The sequence below is a fragment of the Alexandromys fortis genome, unplaced genomic scaffold (genome assembly GCF_014885135.2).
Source record: "Alexandromys fortis isolate MF-2015 unplaced genomic scaffold, M_Fortis_MF-2015_v1.1 scaffold_36, whole genome shotgun sequence".
Lineage (NCBI taxonomy): Eukaryota > Metazoa > Chordata > Mammalia > Rodentia > Cricetidae > Alexandromys > Alexandromys fortis.
The window spans coordinates 6,979,373-6,995,549 of NW_026067915.1; the positions used below are offsets into that span (position 1 = coordinate 6,979,373).

The 16,177-nt window shown below is 50.9% G+C and overlaps 1 protein-coding gene across 1 annotated transcript; it reads right to left on the reverse strand.

Moving 5' to 3' along the window:
- Positions 1–7,153: 7,153 nt before the first annotated feature.
- Glyctk (glycerate kinase) lies at positions 7,154–10,363 on the reverse strand. Its single transcript, XM_050139362.1, has 4 exons — positions 9,726–10,363; positions 9,360–9,511; positions 8,607–8,782; positions 7,154–8,370 (listed from the first exon to the last, which is right to left on the reverse strand). Exons 1-4 carry the CDS (start codon positions 10,190–10,192, stop codon positions 7,504–7,506), a joined length of 1,662 nt encoding a protein of 553 aa, XP_049995319.1. The 5' UTR covers positions 10,193–10,363; the 3' UTR covers positions 7,154–7,503.
- Between the last annotated feature and the right edge of the window lie 5,814 nt (positions 10,364–16,177).

The following is a 16,177-nucleotide window of genomic DNA, read 5'->3' on the forward strand; positions in this document are numbered from 1 at the left end:
ATGCAGATCAGTGGCAGCATGCTTGCCTTTCATATGCAAAGTCCAGGGTTCCAGCCCTAACGCTAAAAATTATTGTTATGTTATTACCATCATCATCATTGATGATGAGGCTCCAGGTTCCTGGAGAAGACTTGTGTGACAGCCAGGTGATGTTGACCCTGCTGGGTGGAGCTTGAGGGCTATCTCTCCCCCCAGCCACCACCATGCTCCATCCTCTTGCTCCAGAAAAAGACTCTGAGGATGCTCAGGGTGGACAAGAAGAGAACTTTCTTTGGCGGGCATGTGCAGAAGGAAAGGCAGCTGGAACTCCAGCACTTCGGAACCCAGGAGGGGACCTGATTGCTACCCAGGCCCCCTCACCTCCCTCCACCAGCATTACCACACGCTGAGCCCAGCCAGCCAAGGCCACTTCCCACGCAGTGCCCTTGCCTGTCGCAGCTGTGTTGGGCAGCAAGGGGGTGACAGCGAAGATCATCAGTTCACCTGTCTGCATTAGGCAACCCAAGACGCACATGGGGTGGAGGGGGAGGCCTCAGGTCCAGGTGCATCTGTGAGGACGGGTCTGTGTCCACTCCTTTCCCTGCTTTGGGTCCCCATCACTCAGCTTCCTCCATATGCCCACCATCCTCTGCTCCTCCCATGGGGCCCCTCGGACTCCCTCCGGATGAACTGTCTCCTCCCCTTCCCCCGTCAAAGGCAGTGACACCAGCATCCTGATGTGTGGTCAGTCGTGGAGTGTGGGTTAGGGTGCTCGCTCCCAAAGAAAGGGAGTCCTGCCTTTGCCCCCAGACCCTGGACCTTAAGGGGCCACTCCAGCCTGGGCAGCCGAGTGAACCTGCCTGTCGAAGATTCGGGACACTCCTCTGTGTGCTCAGGGCTGGTGCACCTGCGGTCAGCAGGGGTCCTGCTCCTCCCCTCAGACACCTTTGTTCTCAAGCCTTTGTGGCTGGCCCTGGCCTCCCAAGCCAGCCAGCCCACCAGCCCTTGTCCTTTGCCTGGCAGGTCTCTCTCCCAGCCATACCCCCCCCCCTTTCTTGCATAGCTTTTTACCCATTCAAGTCTCAGATCAGAGCCTGGCATGGGACGGGGTGGGACCCCTCCACTTACTGCAGTCCTTCCTCCCCCAATGCTCCTTCTTCTGCCCATATCCCCTTACTTGCCCCAATCCCCTCACCCAGTTCTTGCTCCCCGCCCTCCCCTCTCCTCTCGGCCTGGCCCCCTCCCCATTTCCTCTTCCCTCCTTTCTTGGCCCTCCAGTTCGGGGAGTCGAGTCGGTCTTTCTCTCGGCAGAGGCAGTGGTGGCTCGTTGTCCTCCCCTCTCTCCTCACCCTCTCCCTTCTCTCTTCCCCCTCCAGCCTCCACTCCTCACTCCTCGCCTGCTCACTCACCCTCTCCCGCTGCCCCCCCTCTTTCTCCCCCACCTCTTTGTTTCAGCTGAGAACCGGCTCCTCGGGACAGTTCCCACACTGCAGAGCCTCTGGTGAGGAGAGAGCGCCACTGAGGTAAGCTGGGGGTTCGGGGACACAGGCGCGGGGCAGTCGAAGCCCTGGGGGCGGGCAGGTGGGGACAGTGGGCAGTCCGGGCCACATCACTTCTCTGCCCAGGGCAACGGAAGCAGCAGAGTGCTAGCGCAGGTGCCCTATCGGTCAGCAAGAGCAGGATGGGGGGAGAGGCTAGCTAGGAGCTGGCAGGCTGTCCTTGCCCTGGTACCCAGCTCCTGCTGATGGCCCAAGACTGAGAGAAACCCTGGGGGACCCGACAGAGTGAAGGGGGAGGCTGGGACACCCAGAACAGCGCACCCCTGAAGGTTTGAGTCTACGCCCAGTCCTCCCTGCCTCTAGCTGGGCTGCAGCTAGGAGATTGCCAGGGGGCATCAGCCGCACTAACCGGGTTGTGACCCTCACAAGTGTCTGTCCCGGGGTTGGTTGTGGGTCGGAATGTGCTGGGCTGCTTCTTCTGCCCAGGTGGAGGGGGGCGGGGCAGAGCTCTTCCCCCTATCACCAGCTCGCGGTTTTCCTCCAAGCTACTGACCCTCAGACTCACAAAGCCTTGGGAAACGGGACATGTTTCCCTTCTCAATGAGTCTTTGACCAGCTCCCGCCCAGACACGGTGCCCAGCACAGCATTCCCCAGAGTTGCAAACGGCATTTGAGGCCAGGGAACAGATGTTCCTGCAATTGACTTACTGGGACTGGGAGGGACAGAAAGGTATCGGGTTCTGTGGGAGGGGTGGGTGGAGGAGGGGGAAGCAGGTGGAGACAGAGCCCTGGCTCTTGGGTGAAGAAGCTACAAGTGCACTTTCTGGGACAACCTGGAGCCACCACAAGAAGCTTAGAGCCTAAAACTGGGTGGTGAGCGGGAGTGGACAGAAAGGACAGGGGCTAAGCCGCCGGGGCCCCCTTCTCAACTAGGGCTCAGAGCTAGTTCTGACTAGGTCCAAGACTGAAAAGTTCATAGTCCCAAGAGCTCTGCTGGTTTCAGGAGAGCCCGAAAAGGGTAGGAGAGTGGTGACCCACGGGGAACCTTCCCAATGGGGTGCATTTAGGGGGGGGGGGTCTCAGGCTGCCTGTTTGGGATAGGGCCAGATCCTACAGCTCCCGAAACACCCAGGGCTAGTAGTGGACCAGATCATGAAGGTGGATATGATCCTGAATCAGAGTTACTAGGGGTGGTAGCCTAAGGACTGAGTACCTAGGGCACACACTCACAGAGGCTCATTCTCCCTCACCCTTGTCCAGAATTTCATTTTAACAGAGCAGCAGCTGCTGCTACCGAGCCTACCACCACTGCACCCAGATGGAGCTGGTGTAGCTGCTACAGACCAAATACTCACTTTCTGCCCACACCCTGCAGTCACTACAGGCCAGCCTGAGCCAGAGGGAGGGAGGACAAGCAAAGCCTCAGGATCAGCAAGAGTGATTACCAGGGGGAAAACTATCCCCTCCCAGGCTGTGGACAACTCACTGCAGCTCTATCTCATATCTGCCTAAGTCACTGGGTGTTAGGGCTCACCCCTTCCCCCCACATGGACAACCCATCTTCTCTCCTAGCATACTCCAAATCATAACCCAGCCTGGGGTCAAGCCAGCCGTCTCCTCCCTAACTGGGCCTATGTTCCTCATACATGAACCAAACTCAGAGGGAGGCAGGCTTCCCTGCCTTTTTTTTTCCTGAGATATCAGGGGACCATCTTCCTGCAAGACAGGCAGCTGACTCGCGCTCCAGATAGCCCCCCTCAGATCCTGGACCTCAAATACCATCCCTGAACTGGAGACATAGCTGGCAGACACTCCCAGACACATACACACTAAGAAGGGGGGACTGGGGATGTAACTCAGTTGGCATCAGGCTCTGGATTTGATCCCCAACACCACATAAAATTGTGATGATGGCATGCATCTGCAATCCCAGGACTCATGAGCTAGAGAAAGGGGATGGAGAAATTCAAAGTCATCCTTGGCTAGATCTCAAGTTCAAGGCCAACCTGGGCTATATGAGACTGTGTCTTAAAAAAAAAAAAAAGCCAGCTAATGTCATTCTAATGTCAGAGGACACAGGTGGCAGGTGGCTTGCTTGGCTTCAGGGCATGAACACCAATGTCCTGATGGCTCTAATCGTGGCCCTTTCTGGCAAGAAGAGGGCCGCTCTAAACTGAGATCTCCTTACAGGTATCTTTGGAAGATACTAATATCTGAATTTTTTATTTTATGTATATAAGTGGTTTGTCTGCATTTTTGTATGTATGTATGTACATCACATATATGTCTGGTGCTCAAAGAAACCAGAAGAGAGTGCTATGTCCCTAGAACTGTAATTACAGCTGCCATGTGGAGGCTAGAAACTGATCTCGGGCCCTCTGGAAGAGCTGCCATCTCTACAGCCCCATCTATCTAGCCCCTTTTTCCCACTTTCTCTCCCAGGGCTTCCTGTTTGCATGGAGCTTTCCCATAGCGATCCACCTGCTACAGAGGTAAGCAGGGCACAACACTATCTACAACAGAAAAGGAGGAAAGAAAGGTAGTGGGGCCAGGACAAGGGTCTGGAACTGACTCCCAGGTCACTTAGGTGCCATTCTAGTGAAATTTTTATATGAACACAGACTCCACACCCTCTAATGGGTACACTAACTGTACAGTCTCTCTACCCACATTCTCGAGGCACTGATGACAGTCCCAGGGACGGAGGGGCTCATTTATTCCCAAGGATGTTTGAACCAGGGCTTTCATCTTGATTCCAAAGAGGGCATCTAAAGAGTTGCCAATGAACTGAGTGTGTGGTACCTTTAATCCCAGCACTTGGGAGACAGAGGCAGATGGAGCTCTGTGAGTTGAAAGCCGGGGTTATATAGTGACCCTGTCTCGAAAAAATAAAAATAGAACAGAGTTGCCAAGGCTAAACCAAGGCTACAGGGATGAGGTCATAAGGAACTTGCAAAGGTGAGGGAGGAAGGGAGGAAGTGCCGGAAGCCACATGCTGTGTCTCTCCGCCTGGAACCCTCCTACCTTCTCACAAACCTTCATTCCCTGCCCTCTTGCACCAATCCTGCCATGTCCTCTTGGCTTTGCCCCCTGCTAAAATCTTCATGAGCCTTGCCTCTGTTATCAGAGTAAGGTTAACTCCCTCACGAGGCTCTTTGCCATCCTACATCTGCCAGCCTTGCCCACAACATCCCCAACATTCTAACCACACCAAACTGCCTTCACCTGGGAATGGAGCAGTGTGGAGGAGGCCTGCTCAGTGGCTGGTTGGAGATTCCTCCGGACACACACACACACACACACACACACACACACACACACACACACACACCTAAGCATGCGCACTCAGGTAGAAGTCCGCCACTTACATGCATGGGGTTTCCTACCAGACCACTCACCACGCTGCCCTTCCAGCCACAAAGAAACCAGCAAACCTGCTTTAGGGATCTCTGAAGAGACTGGGTATGGTCGCATGACCGTCCTCCAACACCTAAGAGACAACAAGGAAAGCAAAGGTACATCCCCCTAACTCTGCCTGAGCCTTAGGTTGGCCTCAGGGTATCTGAGCCCCAAAAGGCAACAGAGAACAACCAGAAAGGTACAGACCAGGTCCTTGTGCTGGGCCTGTGACTAACTTGCTGTACCGTTCCAGATAGACCATCTTCTCTCATTCTCCAGCTACAAGACAAATGGGTTTAGCTAAGCTGACCCCAAAAAACTCTCCAGACCCACAGCTCATGCCAAGGTCTAAGAATGAGACTTTAAGATAAGGAGGGCTGGACACCCTCGTGGAACAATCCCCTAGCATCACCACATGAAGATGAAATGGGGACTTGGGCAGCAAAAACCTGAGTCAGGAGAGATGGCAGCCAAAATCCAAAGGAAGGGCGTACCTTCAATAATCCATAATTGATAAGACTCATGTGTATTTAGCTATTCATTCATTTTACTTTTCAGTGCTGGGAACTGAACTAGGACTTCACACATGCTAGAATAGCAAGAACCATTGACTATATTCCCAGGATTCTTTTTAAAGCTCTTTGAAATGGGATCTCACGTCATTGCCTAGGCTGGCATTGAATTCTCTCTGTAGCCCAGGCTAGTCCTCCTACCTCTCAAGTACCTTGGGATATTTAGGCCTGTGTGGCCAGGCCCGGCTACATAACTGACATTGATGGAGGGGAGATGGTCCCATTGATCAGTAGCTGTGAGGAATTTGCATATTTTCATCATCCTGGCTGACCAAATAGATAGGTGAGCAAATACAGTGAGTTAAGCCCACCAACTGTTTTGCTCTAAGGGGGCCCAATTCAGATCCTAGACCCCAGACTCTAAAAGCATACAGGAAAGGGACCAAGGTAGGCAAGGGGAGCTCTGCCAAGTTCTGCCCATATGCAAGACCCTTAATAGACAATGGTGGCAGCCATACCCACAAGCGACCCTACTCTGAAAAGCACCTGTGGGACTGCACATGCATTCTGACACCAGTGTCCAGTGCCCACATGCTCACCACACAAAGACAAGTCCTTGGTCCCTGGCCCTCTCCTCTTGAAGTTCTTGCCTACAACTTGGTGTCCACCGGGTATACATTTCCATGGTCAAGCATACAGAGACATGACCCCTCTAGCAGATGCCAGAACACCAGTGTAAAGACAAAATCCCCTGAGACTTTGACCCTCTACACCAGGAAAGAAAATGGTACACACCATTCCACTTCCCTAAACGTCTCTGGTCCTCAGAGGCAGCTCGCCTTGCCTCCCTCTCTCTCCATACCTGGAACATGCAGGATCTAGGTCTCCGCGTCATAGTCCAACTGCTTGCCAGACTGTCCAGAGCCCATGGTGAGGGGTGGCTCTTCCCAGGACACCTCAGCTCTGACCTAGGGCTCCACACACCCTCACAGTGGAAGAAGGGCCCATAGGAGCAGCCCCAGGCCTCACTGTTCTCTATGGCTTTTTATTCCTATGTGATTCTACTGCTCACTCATATAGGGATTGGAGCCGTGGCGCACGGTGAGGAAAACCAACGGAGAGCTCTGATACTGAGCAAGGAAGCTCAATGACAGCCAGACCAGTGGCTGCAGACCAACCCAAGGGACTCACTTCTGACAGCTGTGACTGGACGGGGTGAAGGACTGTTGAACCCTACTGCTTGAGTCCTGGAGACATGTACTGAAATGCTGGCACCAGGACCCTGGCTGTGTACCCAGAATACACGGAACATGACGTTTACAGAACATGGCATGTTTAGCCTGGGGAAATGGGACAGGTATGAGAGAACAAGCTTAATGCCCTGCATCCTGAAGAAACCCCTTGATAAGATAAAGGATGAAAGCCAAGAGTGGTCCAAATAGTGAAGGGATATCCTTGGTAGCAAGTAGAAAAACTGCTACCCAGCCAGGCTACAGCAGGAGAGGAGAAACCACGGCCAGGTTGCCACAGGGAGTCAGGGTTGAATAGGTCACAGTCCTTACACCTCTCCTGCTCACCAACGTTGAGGCTGCTAGGGGCCATGGTCAACCCTCACAGATTCCCATCAACAGACCCTGAGTGTGCCCCGCAGAGAAGGGGGTGAGGAACCCTGTGAGATACTGGCACCAGCGCTAGGACCACACCATGGTCCCCTTCCCAGCAGCTACTCAAAGCTTTGCACCAGAGAAGCACTGAGAGATGAGCTGAGACCCCCACAATGTTCCTTTTTATTTTCAGGCTCCCTAGCTTCACTCCATGGAAGGCTAAGACCTGGACAGATGGGGTCCTGGGGAGAAAATCAGGACTGGGAACAGGCCAAGGAGGTTCTTCTGGGCCTCAGCACTACCTGCTGACATGACAGGAGGGGGGGGAGAATCTGGTCGGGGGAATGAATATGGAGAAGATCGAGGGAGGTGGGTAGAGCAGTAAAGGAGCCAGGCTAAGGGGACAGGGAGTCCTAAAACACGACGAGGACCTGGGAACCAGCCCTAGATATTCCCAGGAGACCCTGCCCTTGTAAGCTCCTTATATATTCTCAAATATGAGCTATGCCATCACTGAGGACGAAAAATCAGAAGGTGGACATCCATGACATTGGTCCCTGTCAACCCTGTATGCAGCAAGTGTGTTCCACCCTGGAGGCTGCAAAAGAAGGTATAGGAGTCATTGTGGGAGAGGACGGTGGCTATGTCCAGGCCTTCAGCAGAAGCCTGGCTGACAAGATCAGACATGACCCAGGCTCCAGCCACCTTTGTAGGCCCATCCTGCCCATCAGTGCCTCCACTCAAAAATAGCACATCAATAGGCCCCAGTGGCTGTGTGCCCAGCTCTGTTCCCACGCGCAGGGCCAGTTCTTGGTTCCGACCACCCTTGCCAGATCCCTGCAGCTGCACTGTGGGCTCACCACCAGCCAGGAGGCAGACTGGGCCTTTAGCCTTTGCCACAGCTTCCAGAGCCTCCTCCAGCTGCAGGTCTGGGAGCTGGAGCTCAGCTGCCAGCTGATGGAGTTTTGCCTCTTCCTCCAAAAGATGCCCAGCTATGGGTGAAGTGAGACGGGCCGCAGCCACCCGGGCTAGCAGCCCATAGAATTGGGCCACGCTTTTTACATCACCCTGCATGGCTGTGCTCAGCACCGTGGCATGGTAGCCCAGCACCTCAGCGTGCCTCTGAGCCTCAGCCAGTGCCAGAGAATTAGAGCCGATGATCACATTGAGGACATGACCACAAGCATGCGGCCCGCGGGGGTCAGAGTCAGCTCGGGAGAGCACAGTCTTCACAGAGCGTGGCAGAGCAGCACGGAGACCGTAGCGATTAAGAATCTGCAGGCAGTCTTGCACACTGTGGTCACTGGCTACAGTAGGGCCGCTGGCGATCACCTCCAGAGGGTCCCCAATCACATCTGACAAGATGAGGCTTACCACCTAAACAAAGGACACAAAATAAGGCTCAATCTTGACTCCTCTCTGTCCCAGGGCCCTTATGAACAAACTGGTCCTGGGTGCACACCGCCTGGCATGCTTCCTTACCCTCTCACTGCCTTTGGCCTCCTCCCAGGACTTCCCCGTTGAGGTCCCTGCCAACTTGTACGTTGGACTTAGCTTCCATTTCCCTGTCACCTGTGGGAACCCAGGGCTGGCAGAAAAAGTGATGACTGCACCTGAGCAGGATAGGCAGCCTGAGCCAGCCCTCCACCCTTCAGCTGGGACAGGGCCTTCCGGATGGTGTTCAGCTCCTGGATTGTGGCTCCACGGGCTGCCAGCAGCTTGGTGAGCATCTGTTTCTCCTCCAGAGTGACAGGCGGGATGGGAGCAGGCAGCAGGGCGGAACCCCCACCTGTAGAAGCAGCAAGAGTGTTGGGGAGAAGGGAACCAGGTAGAACACAGGAAGTGGACTAGGACAATGGAGTTACAGTGCCCCCCTGTGGACATGGAGTGAAGTTGTTCCCCTAGCTGGGGTACTCCAAATCCCAGAAGATGCTAGGAGGGCTGCTAATATATACAGCTCAGTAGGAGAGTGTTTGCCTAGCCAGTGTGAAGCCCTAAACTCGATCCCCAGCACCAAAAAAAAAAAAATTATACACTTTTTTAAAGCATGGAATAAGTAAGAGCAAGAAAAAAACAGCAAACAACCAAATAGAGTTCTGTGGGGGCTGGAAACTCAGTTTGTGGAGCCCAGGTGACACCGTTGCATACAGCAACATTTTCCAAAGGTTCTGACATGTGTTAGCATGTTAGTGTGCCCTCACCATCAAAGTTCAGGATAAATGACTGCCCTGACATCACCCACAAGGTACCCTCTAGGCACCTCACTGATTCCCTTGGTTCCAACTCTGCCCTGTGACCATGGAGGCTCAGATGAACTTCTCAGGAATCTGGTATTTGGGGCACCCCCTGTCAGCTGGGACCCACACCTGAGATGAGCACAAGCAGCAGGTCATCGGCCGTGAGCCCCTCTGCCAGCTGCTGGATGGCCAGGGCAGCCCGCAGTGCATCACGGTCCGGTAGGTTGTCCTCTGCACCCTCAAACACCTGGATGCGGCTGTGTGGCTTCAGCAGCATCTCTCTGAGGAGAGAGCAGACAGGAAAGGGATGGGGTGGGCTCCTCTCCTCCTACCTGACTTCTCGGCTGTACAGGGAGAGTGACATGAGAGAGATAGCCCACAGCTCCCATCTTGAAACCAGGCCAGCCCCAGGAGATAGGGAGGCCAAAGAGAAACAGAGAGGTTTGCCTTCAAGGGGCAGTAGAGAGGAACCTTCCACCCCCCATAAAGTCTTACTGCTTTCCAGCGTGCTCCATAGCAGCTCGGATCCCCTTGGGAACGCTGATCACACCCTGCACAAGATGCTGGCCCAGTAGCTCCTCAGCTGCAGCTGCCATGCCCAGTACAGCCTTGCCGAAGCCCACTAGGTAGAGGTTTTCCCGTAGCTGAAAACTCCGGTCCCGCACCTTCAGCTGTCTGCCACTAGAATCCAAGGAGAGTGCCCTTTGCAGCATGGGGCCTGGCTGCACAGCACCCACGGCACTCTCAAATAGCTGCCGTGCCTGTTCTGCCAAGGCCATACCACTGGACATCCGGGCCACCGGAGGACCCCAGAGGAAAGGACGTGACGGAGCTCGGAGGAGACAGGGCAGGACCTGGAGGGCTGCAGCCATGCCCCCGCTTCTCTCAGCACAACCTTGTATCCATAGCTGCCTGGAGAGGGAGGAGAATGAGTGAGGCCACAGACAGAACCCCACCATCATGGCCACCCTACTGAGACCTCAGGACTGGTGGACTCCATAGCCATGGCTGCAAGAGTGAGCCATCTGAAATGAAAGCTAAGAATCCATGAAGCCTGCAGGCACCCTGACACTACTCCAGTCCTGCAAGCCCAGCCCTGATGCCCAGCCACGTCCTCTTCCTCTGTAGGCCACACACCAGTCTCTAGACACTCTGTCCCAAGTCCAAAGTTCCTATTCCATGGACCCTCCTCCTGAGACACCTCCTCTGGCTGGGAGTTAATCATTCACAAGGGCAGCTGTTCCTCCCAGTGGTCCCCTGCACCACCCACCCTTTTCCCACACCTCTGCTTCTACGTTCTCACACCAAGACTGTGCCCCTTTCTGGCATTTTTGCCTTATCTTTTTACCATTTCTACTGCAAGAAGAGAGGAAGAGAGAGAGAGAGAGAGAGAGAGAGAGAGAGAGAGAGAGAGAGAGAGAGAGAAGAAAGGAGAGCAAGGTTGTTGGTTGTCTCACAACTGACCCCAAGCCCACTGACCTCTAGCCTGCTCTATTGCATTAGCTCAGAAGACTAGTCTGGGACTGCTGGTTCTGTGTAGAAAGGATACCGGCTATCGGTGCACACAACCTGAGGATTCTCAGCACTCAAGACCAGTTCATCAAAAGGTCCGGGCACAGATCAGAGTAGCTACAAAACTGGACTCAAGGTGAGCCCTTTGGCAAGCCCCAGGTCATATGCAGGTGGACATGTGCTATGAGACTCAATCTCCAGCACAAGGAAAGGTGCCCTTCTACCCACACAGCTGGACAGGGTCAGCTTGCCAGGAACACCCCTTTCTGGCTCCATAATAGCAAAACAAGCTCTGAGTTACACCACTCACAGCAGAAACAGCCCAGTGCTGGAGCAGGCAAAGGCCAGACTCCTAACTGTGCCCAAACAATCATTTTCCCACTGGACAGAGTGAAAAACAGAGAAGGTCTTGGGGTAAAGGTCAGGCAGCTATACAGGGACAATGAAACCAAAGCACGCATCTGTTTAAAAAAAAAGTATCTAAATTTGGGGGTTGAGGAGTACTGGAGACTGAACCCAGGCTTTACATGTAACAAGTATGCACTCTACCACTGAGATAGATTAAAGCCCCTAAAAAAGATACTTACTAGAATAAATGTCTACCATTATGCTGGAAGACAGCTGTATCAGTAAGCGTGGATAGAAGAGGAAGGAGTCTAGGAACTGGGGTGCTAGTTTTTCTCAAGTGTGTAGTATATCTTTTCTCAAACTGAGCTCATTTGCAAGGTGGGATGAAATTAAGCCTGATTCTTTCAGGGAACTTGCAAAGTACAGTTCTGTGGGAGAGACACCCCTGCCGGACATCAGTCACGGACTCCTCCATAACAGTGGAGGGCTGATACTCTGCCTGACACCTCAGACTTTCTGATGCTCTGCCCAGTGCAACAGAGAAAACTCCAGGTAACAATTTATCACCCTCCTAAATAATGTGCAACTTCCAGACCTGTGCCAGTTAGCCAGGTAGCATACAGCCAACTTTCAAAAAAAAAGAAAGAAAGAAAAAATACTATGTCGTGAAAGGAATATACAGGGCACCCACCATGGGATGTCCGGTTTTCAAGTAAGAGATCCCAAGGGTTTGGAGCTAAACGCATCTTAGCTAAACACGCAATGCTCAGCTCTAGGTAAACTTAGTCTATCTCACAGAGGAGCAAAAGCCTAGAGGATCTCTATTTGACTCCAGGACAAAGGAATGCTCAAGATCAAAGTTGCCAGATAAAACGCTGGGCATTTGGTGAAATTTTTTTTAGTATAAATATGACCGGTACATTTGGGATTATTTGTAACTAAAATTACGTTGTGGTGAGTTGAAATCTAACTGGCCTTTTCAGTTGCCAAATCCCCAACTCTTTTTAAGACACTACACCTTTCCAGCTCCGGAGCGCTCCAATTGCTAAATGAGGAAATGGTAAGATCAGCCTTGACTCCTCCCGAAACAAACTGGAGTTGACATCACTTCCGGATTTGGCCAACCGCCAGGTTACCGGAAGTGGCGTCACCAGAGGTTGGTGGCCTGTGATCTTCGCGAGAGAAATTATTACTGCACAATGTTAGGTGTCGAAAAAATTAAGGGGCTGCTGTCGCCTGGATTCGCCTCCGTCTGGGTCAGGAACGACTTCCAAGATCCATGTTTATCCTTGAGAGGCAAACTTACCTTTTTGCCGCGTCCAGTGCTGGAGACCGGAAGTACTTTGGGTGGGTGGGTATTCATCCGGAAATGGCAGATCTGGGGCCACCCTAGAGACCAGGATCGTGACTTTCATGGCTTCTGACAGCCAGAAAACCTGAAAAGAGGCGTATGGAGTTCTCCGATTTCTGTATTCCTGCAGCGGATTCTCGGTGATTTGCAATTATCCTTCCCTCTTTGTCCTGTTAGATATAATCAGTCATTAAATACACTCCGAATTCCTGTTAGGTGCCAGACACTGGGCTGAAAGGTCAGAGAGCTACAGCCCACCGCTCTCGAGAGATTTAAGGTCATCCTTGTTCCTCCGCGTAGTTATAATTCCGTGACAATTCATTGATGTTTATCACTCTTCTCCATGAGCTACCTGATACAGCTGATTCAGCAAATGATTTTTTTGTTCCATGATCTTTGAACACAAAAGTGCAAACTGCCTGTAAACAAAAATGAGCCTGAGCCTTCTTCCTACCTGCTCTCGATCGCACCTTGTGTCCACTATGACCCAACCATGCTGCCTTCCCACATTTAAAATCAGCTGTTGGCTGGACTCCAAAAAAAAAATACACTTTTTTTTTAACTGACGGAAAATGTTTCTTCAGACATGTTTCCTTAAAACGTTTTGGATTTGTTGTTGTTATTGTTGTTGTTTGGGGTTTTTGTTTGTATTTCCATGTCCCCCATCACACAGGGACACACTGCATAGCCTAGGCTGATTTCCTTCAAGTTTATGATTCTCTTGCCTCAACCTCCTGAGTACAAAAATTGCAGGCATGTACTACTGTGTAATTGAGAAGCTTTGTCACCCACCCACCTACCGTTCTAAATTTCCTTGCTTCCTGATGCTTCCTCCACCCAGCAACATCTCTCTTCCTTTTTTGTGAAATCCCTTCCATTTTGTAACTCCATATCTGTTTTGCTATTCCATGTCAGTCTGGCAACCCAGTGGGATCCTGTCTCAAAAATACCTTTAAAAAGAAAGAGGAAGAAAGAGAGGAGGTGGGGTAGGCTGGGGAAGATGGTTCAGTAGTGAAGAGCACTGGCTGCTCTTCCAGACGACCTGGGTTCAATTCCTAGCACCCAAATGGCAGTTCACACCTTCCTATAACTCCAGTTCCAAGGGATATGGCACCCTCATATACACATGCAAGCAAAAGGCACCAATACACATAAAAATAAACCTTCAAAAGAAAGAAGAAGGGGAGAAAAAGGAAATCCCAGTTTCTGTTTGTACTCAGGACAACAGAGATACAAGAAGGAATTAAATCCACTCAATACTATTCAGGAGTTTACAGTCCAGTGTGCTTAATCTTCTTACTGTTAAATGCATCCTGTGAATAGTTTTGGAATGGCAATGGAGTATTAAAACCCGGGTAAAGGAAAATGGGTACAGGGAGCTGGAAAGATGGTTCCATAATTAAGGGCACTTGTTGCTCTGGTAAAGGTCTCGGGTTCTGTTCCTAGCACCCAAGGGGTTTACAACTATCCAGAACTCCAGCTCCAGGGAAGTCGATGCCATCTTCTGACCTCAGCCATCAGGCATTCATGTGGTACACATACATGAGGCAAAACATTTATACATATAAAGAAATCTTTTTCTAAGAAAATGAACACAAGGCTGGTAGTGTAGCTCAACTGATGGAGAGCCTGCTTAGCATGCACAAGGCCCTGGGTCTGATCCCCAGCATCACATAAAACAGTGTTTAGGGAGCATGCCTAAATCTCAACATTTAGAAATCAGGCTCTCAAAGTCATCCTTGTCTATGTCTATGAAGTTTAACATCAGTTTAGGACACATGAGACCTTGTCGCAAAAAAAAGAAAAAGAAGAAAGAGAGAAAGAGAAAGAAAAAATTGGGGGGTTGAAGAGATAGCTCAGCTGTTTAGAGTGCTTGATAGTCTGTCAAAGGATAGGGGTTCAATTCCTAGCACCCACATGGCAGCCTACAGCAATCTGTAACTCAAGTTCCAAGGGATCCAATTCCCTCTGGTCTCTGAGGGTATTAGGTACACACACCTTACACTTACCTATATGCAGGCAACACACACACATAAAATTAGAAAATAATAAGACAATGAATGAATAGTACCTGAGGAGAACACCCGAGGTTTTCTGTTGTCCTCACACACATGCACACAACTAAGCATACTCATTGCACATACATACAAAATAAGCTATCCACAGGTTCGATGTCTGGTCATGGCTTTGTTTCTGTTTCCAAAATGACAGTTTACCACTGTATCCTCCAGAGGAGATGAAATAAAACTTCACATGGTAGAGAGTTGAAGGGTCAGAGTCTCATAGAAGAGGCCTTGACCTCATTTACAAAGGACATACCCTCAGAATCTAACCACCTCCCAGAGTCCCCACTTTGTGTTGTTGTTTGGTTTTATTTCGGGTTTTGGTGTTTTGAGACCCGGTCCCACTGTGTAGTTATGGTTGTTCTAGAACTCACTATGTAGAACAGACTCATAGAGATCTGCCTGCTTCTGTGTCTGGAGTGCTGGCATTAAAGGTTTGCATCACCTCACACCTGAATAAAGCCCTACTTCTTACCATTATTCCATTGAAGAACGTTAGGGGGATACAGATACCCCAACAATGGCAGAGGTCAGTGGACCTGTGTACACCTAATAGAAGGTTCTGCAGACTCATTCACTGACTGGAATTCTGTGGTCCTGAGGAGCTAGAATGCTGCACATCTCAAGCTGAAATTATCTGGAGCAAAGTTTAGTTCCCTTGAGTTTTGTTGTTTCTTGGCCCTGGTGTTTCTTAGTATTTATTTTAGGCTATTTGTATGTGGTGTGTGTGCCTCTGTGGGGGCATATTCACATGAGTGTAGGTGTCCAAGGAAGCTAGAGTCCCCTGAAACTGAAGTTACAGTCAGTGGTGACTCCTCACATAGGAGACTGGAACTGAGCAAGGGTCCTCTAAAAGAACCAGCACACACCCTTAATCACTGAGCCATCTCTCCGGCCCTTACTTTAGTGGTTTTTGTTTTGTTTGAGACTGGGCTTCACACTATACCACTTGTGTCGAACTCTGCATAGTCTTTCTGCCTCAGTGTGTCTTTTGTGAGCTACCATCCCAAGCTTTTTGGTTCCTTAAAAGATATATATCCCCTGCCTCTCTACCTGACCTAGCATCACTTTGACTACCACGTGACGCTCTGGAGTGCAGTGACTTACTAACTTACTAGCAGGCCCCCAGCTTCTGCCAACCCAAGAGCTAAGAATGCCGTGAGGTGGCATCTGAGACCGACAGCAGGAGGTTTGTTAAATGCGATGAATTATACTTTCTTCTGTGATTATAAAATTATATAACTGCTTTCATGGTGGGCAGTGCCAAACAGAACAACTTGAATCTGTATCCCCTGGTCATGGTCACACATATTTAGCTCAAACCAAACTCTTGGGCCCTGTGGAGCAAGCACTGTGTTTTGCACTGATGACTCATAAGAGAGAGAGATCCATCTTAAAATTCACAGCAAAAGTATAGTAAGGCAGTGATGGGACAGGCCTTTAACCCCAGCACTCGAGAGGTAGAGACAGGAGAATCTCTGTGAGTTCGAGGACAACCTGGTCTACTGAGCAAGTTCCAGAACAGCCAGGATTACACAAAGAAATCCTGTCTCAAAACTAAAAGGAAAGTACACTGATTTTTTACAATTTTATAATGTATATCTGTAGATCCAGGGGCATATGTGGAGGCCAGAGAACAGTTTTGTGGAATCACCTGTCTCCAGCCACATTCA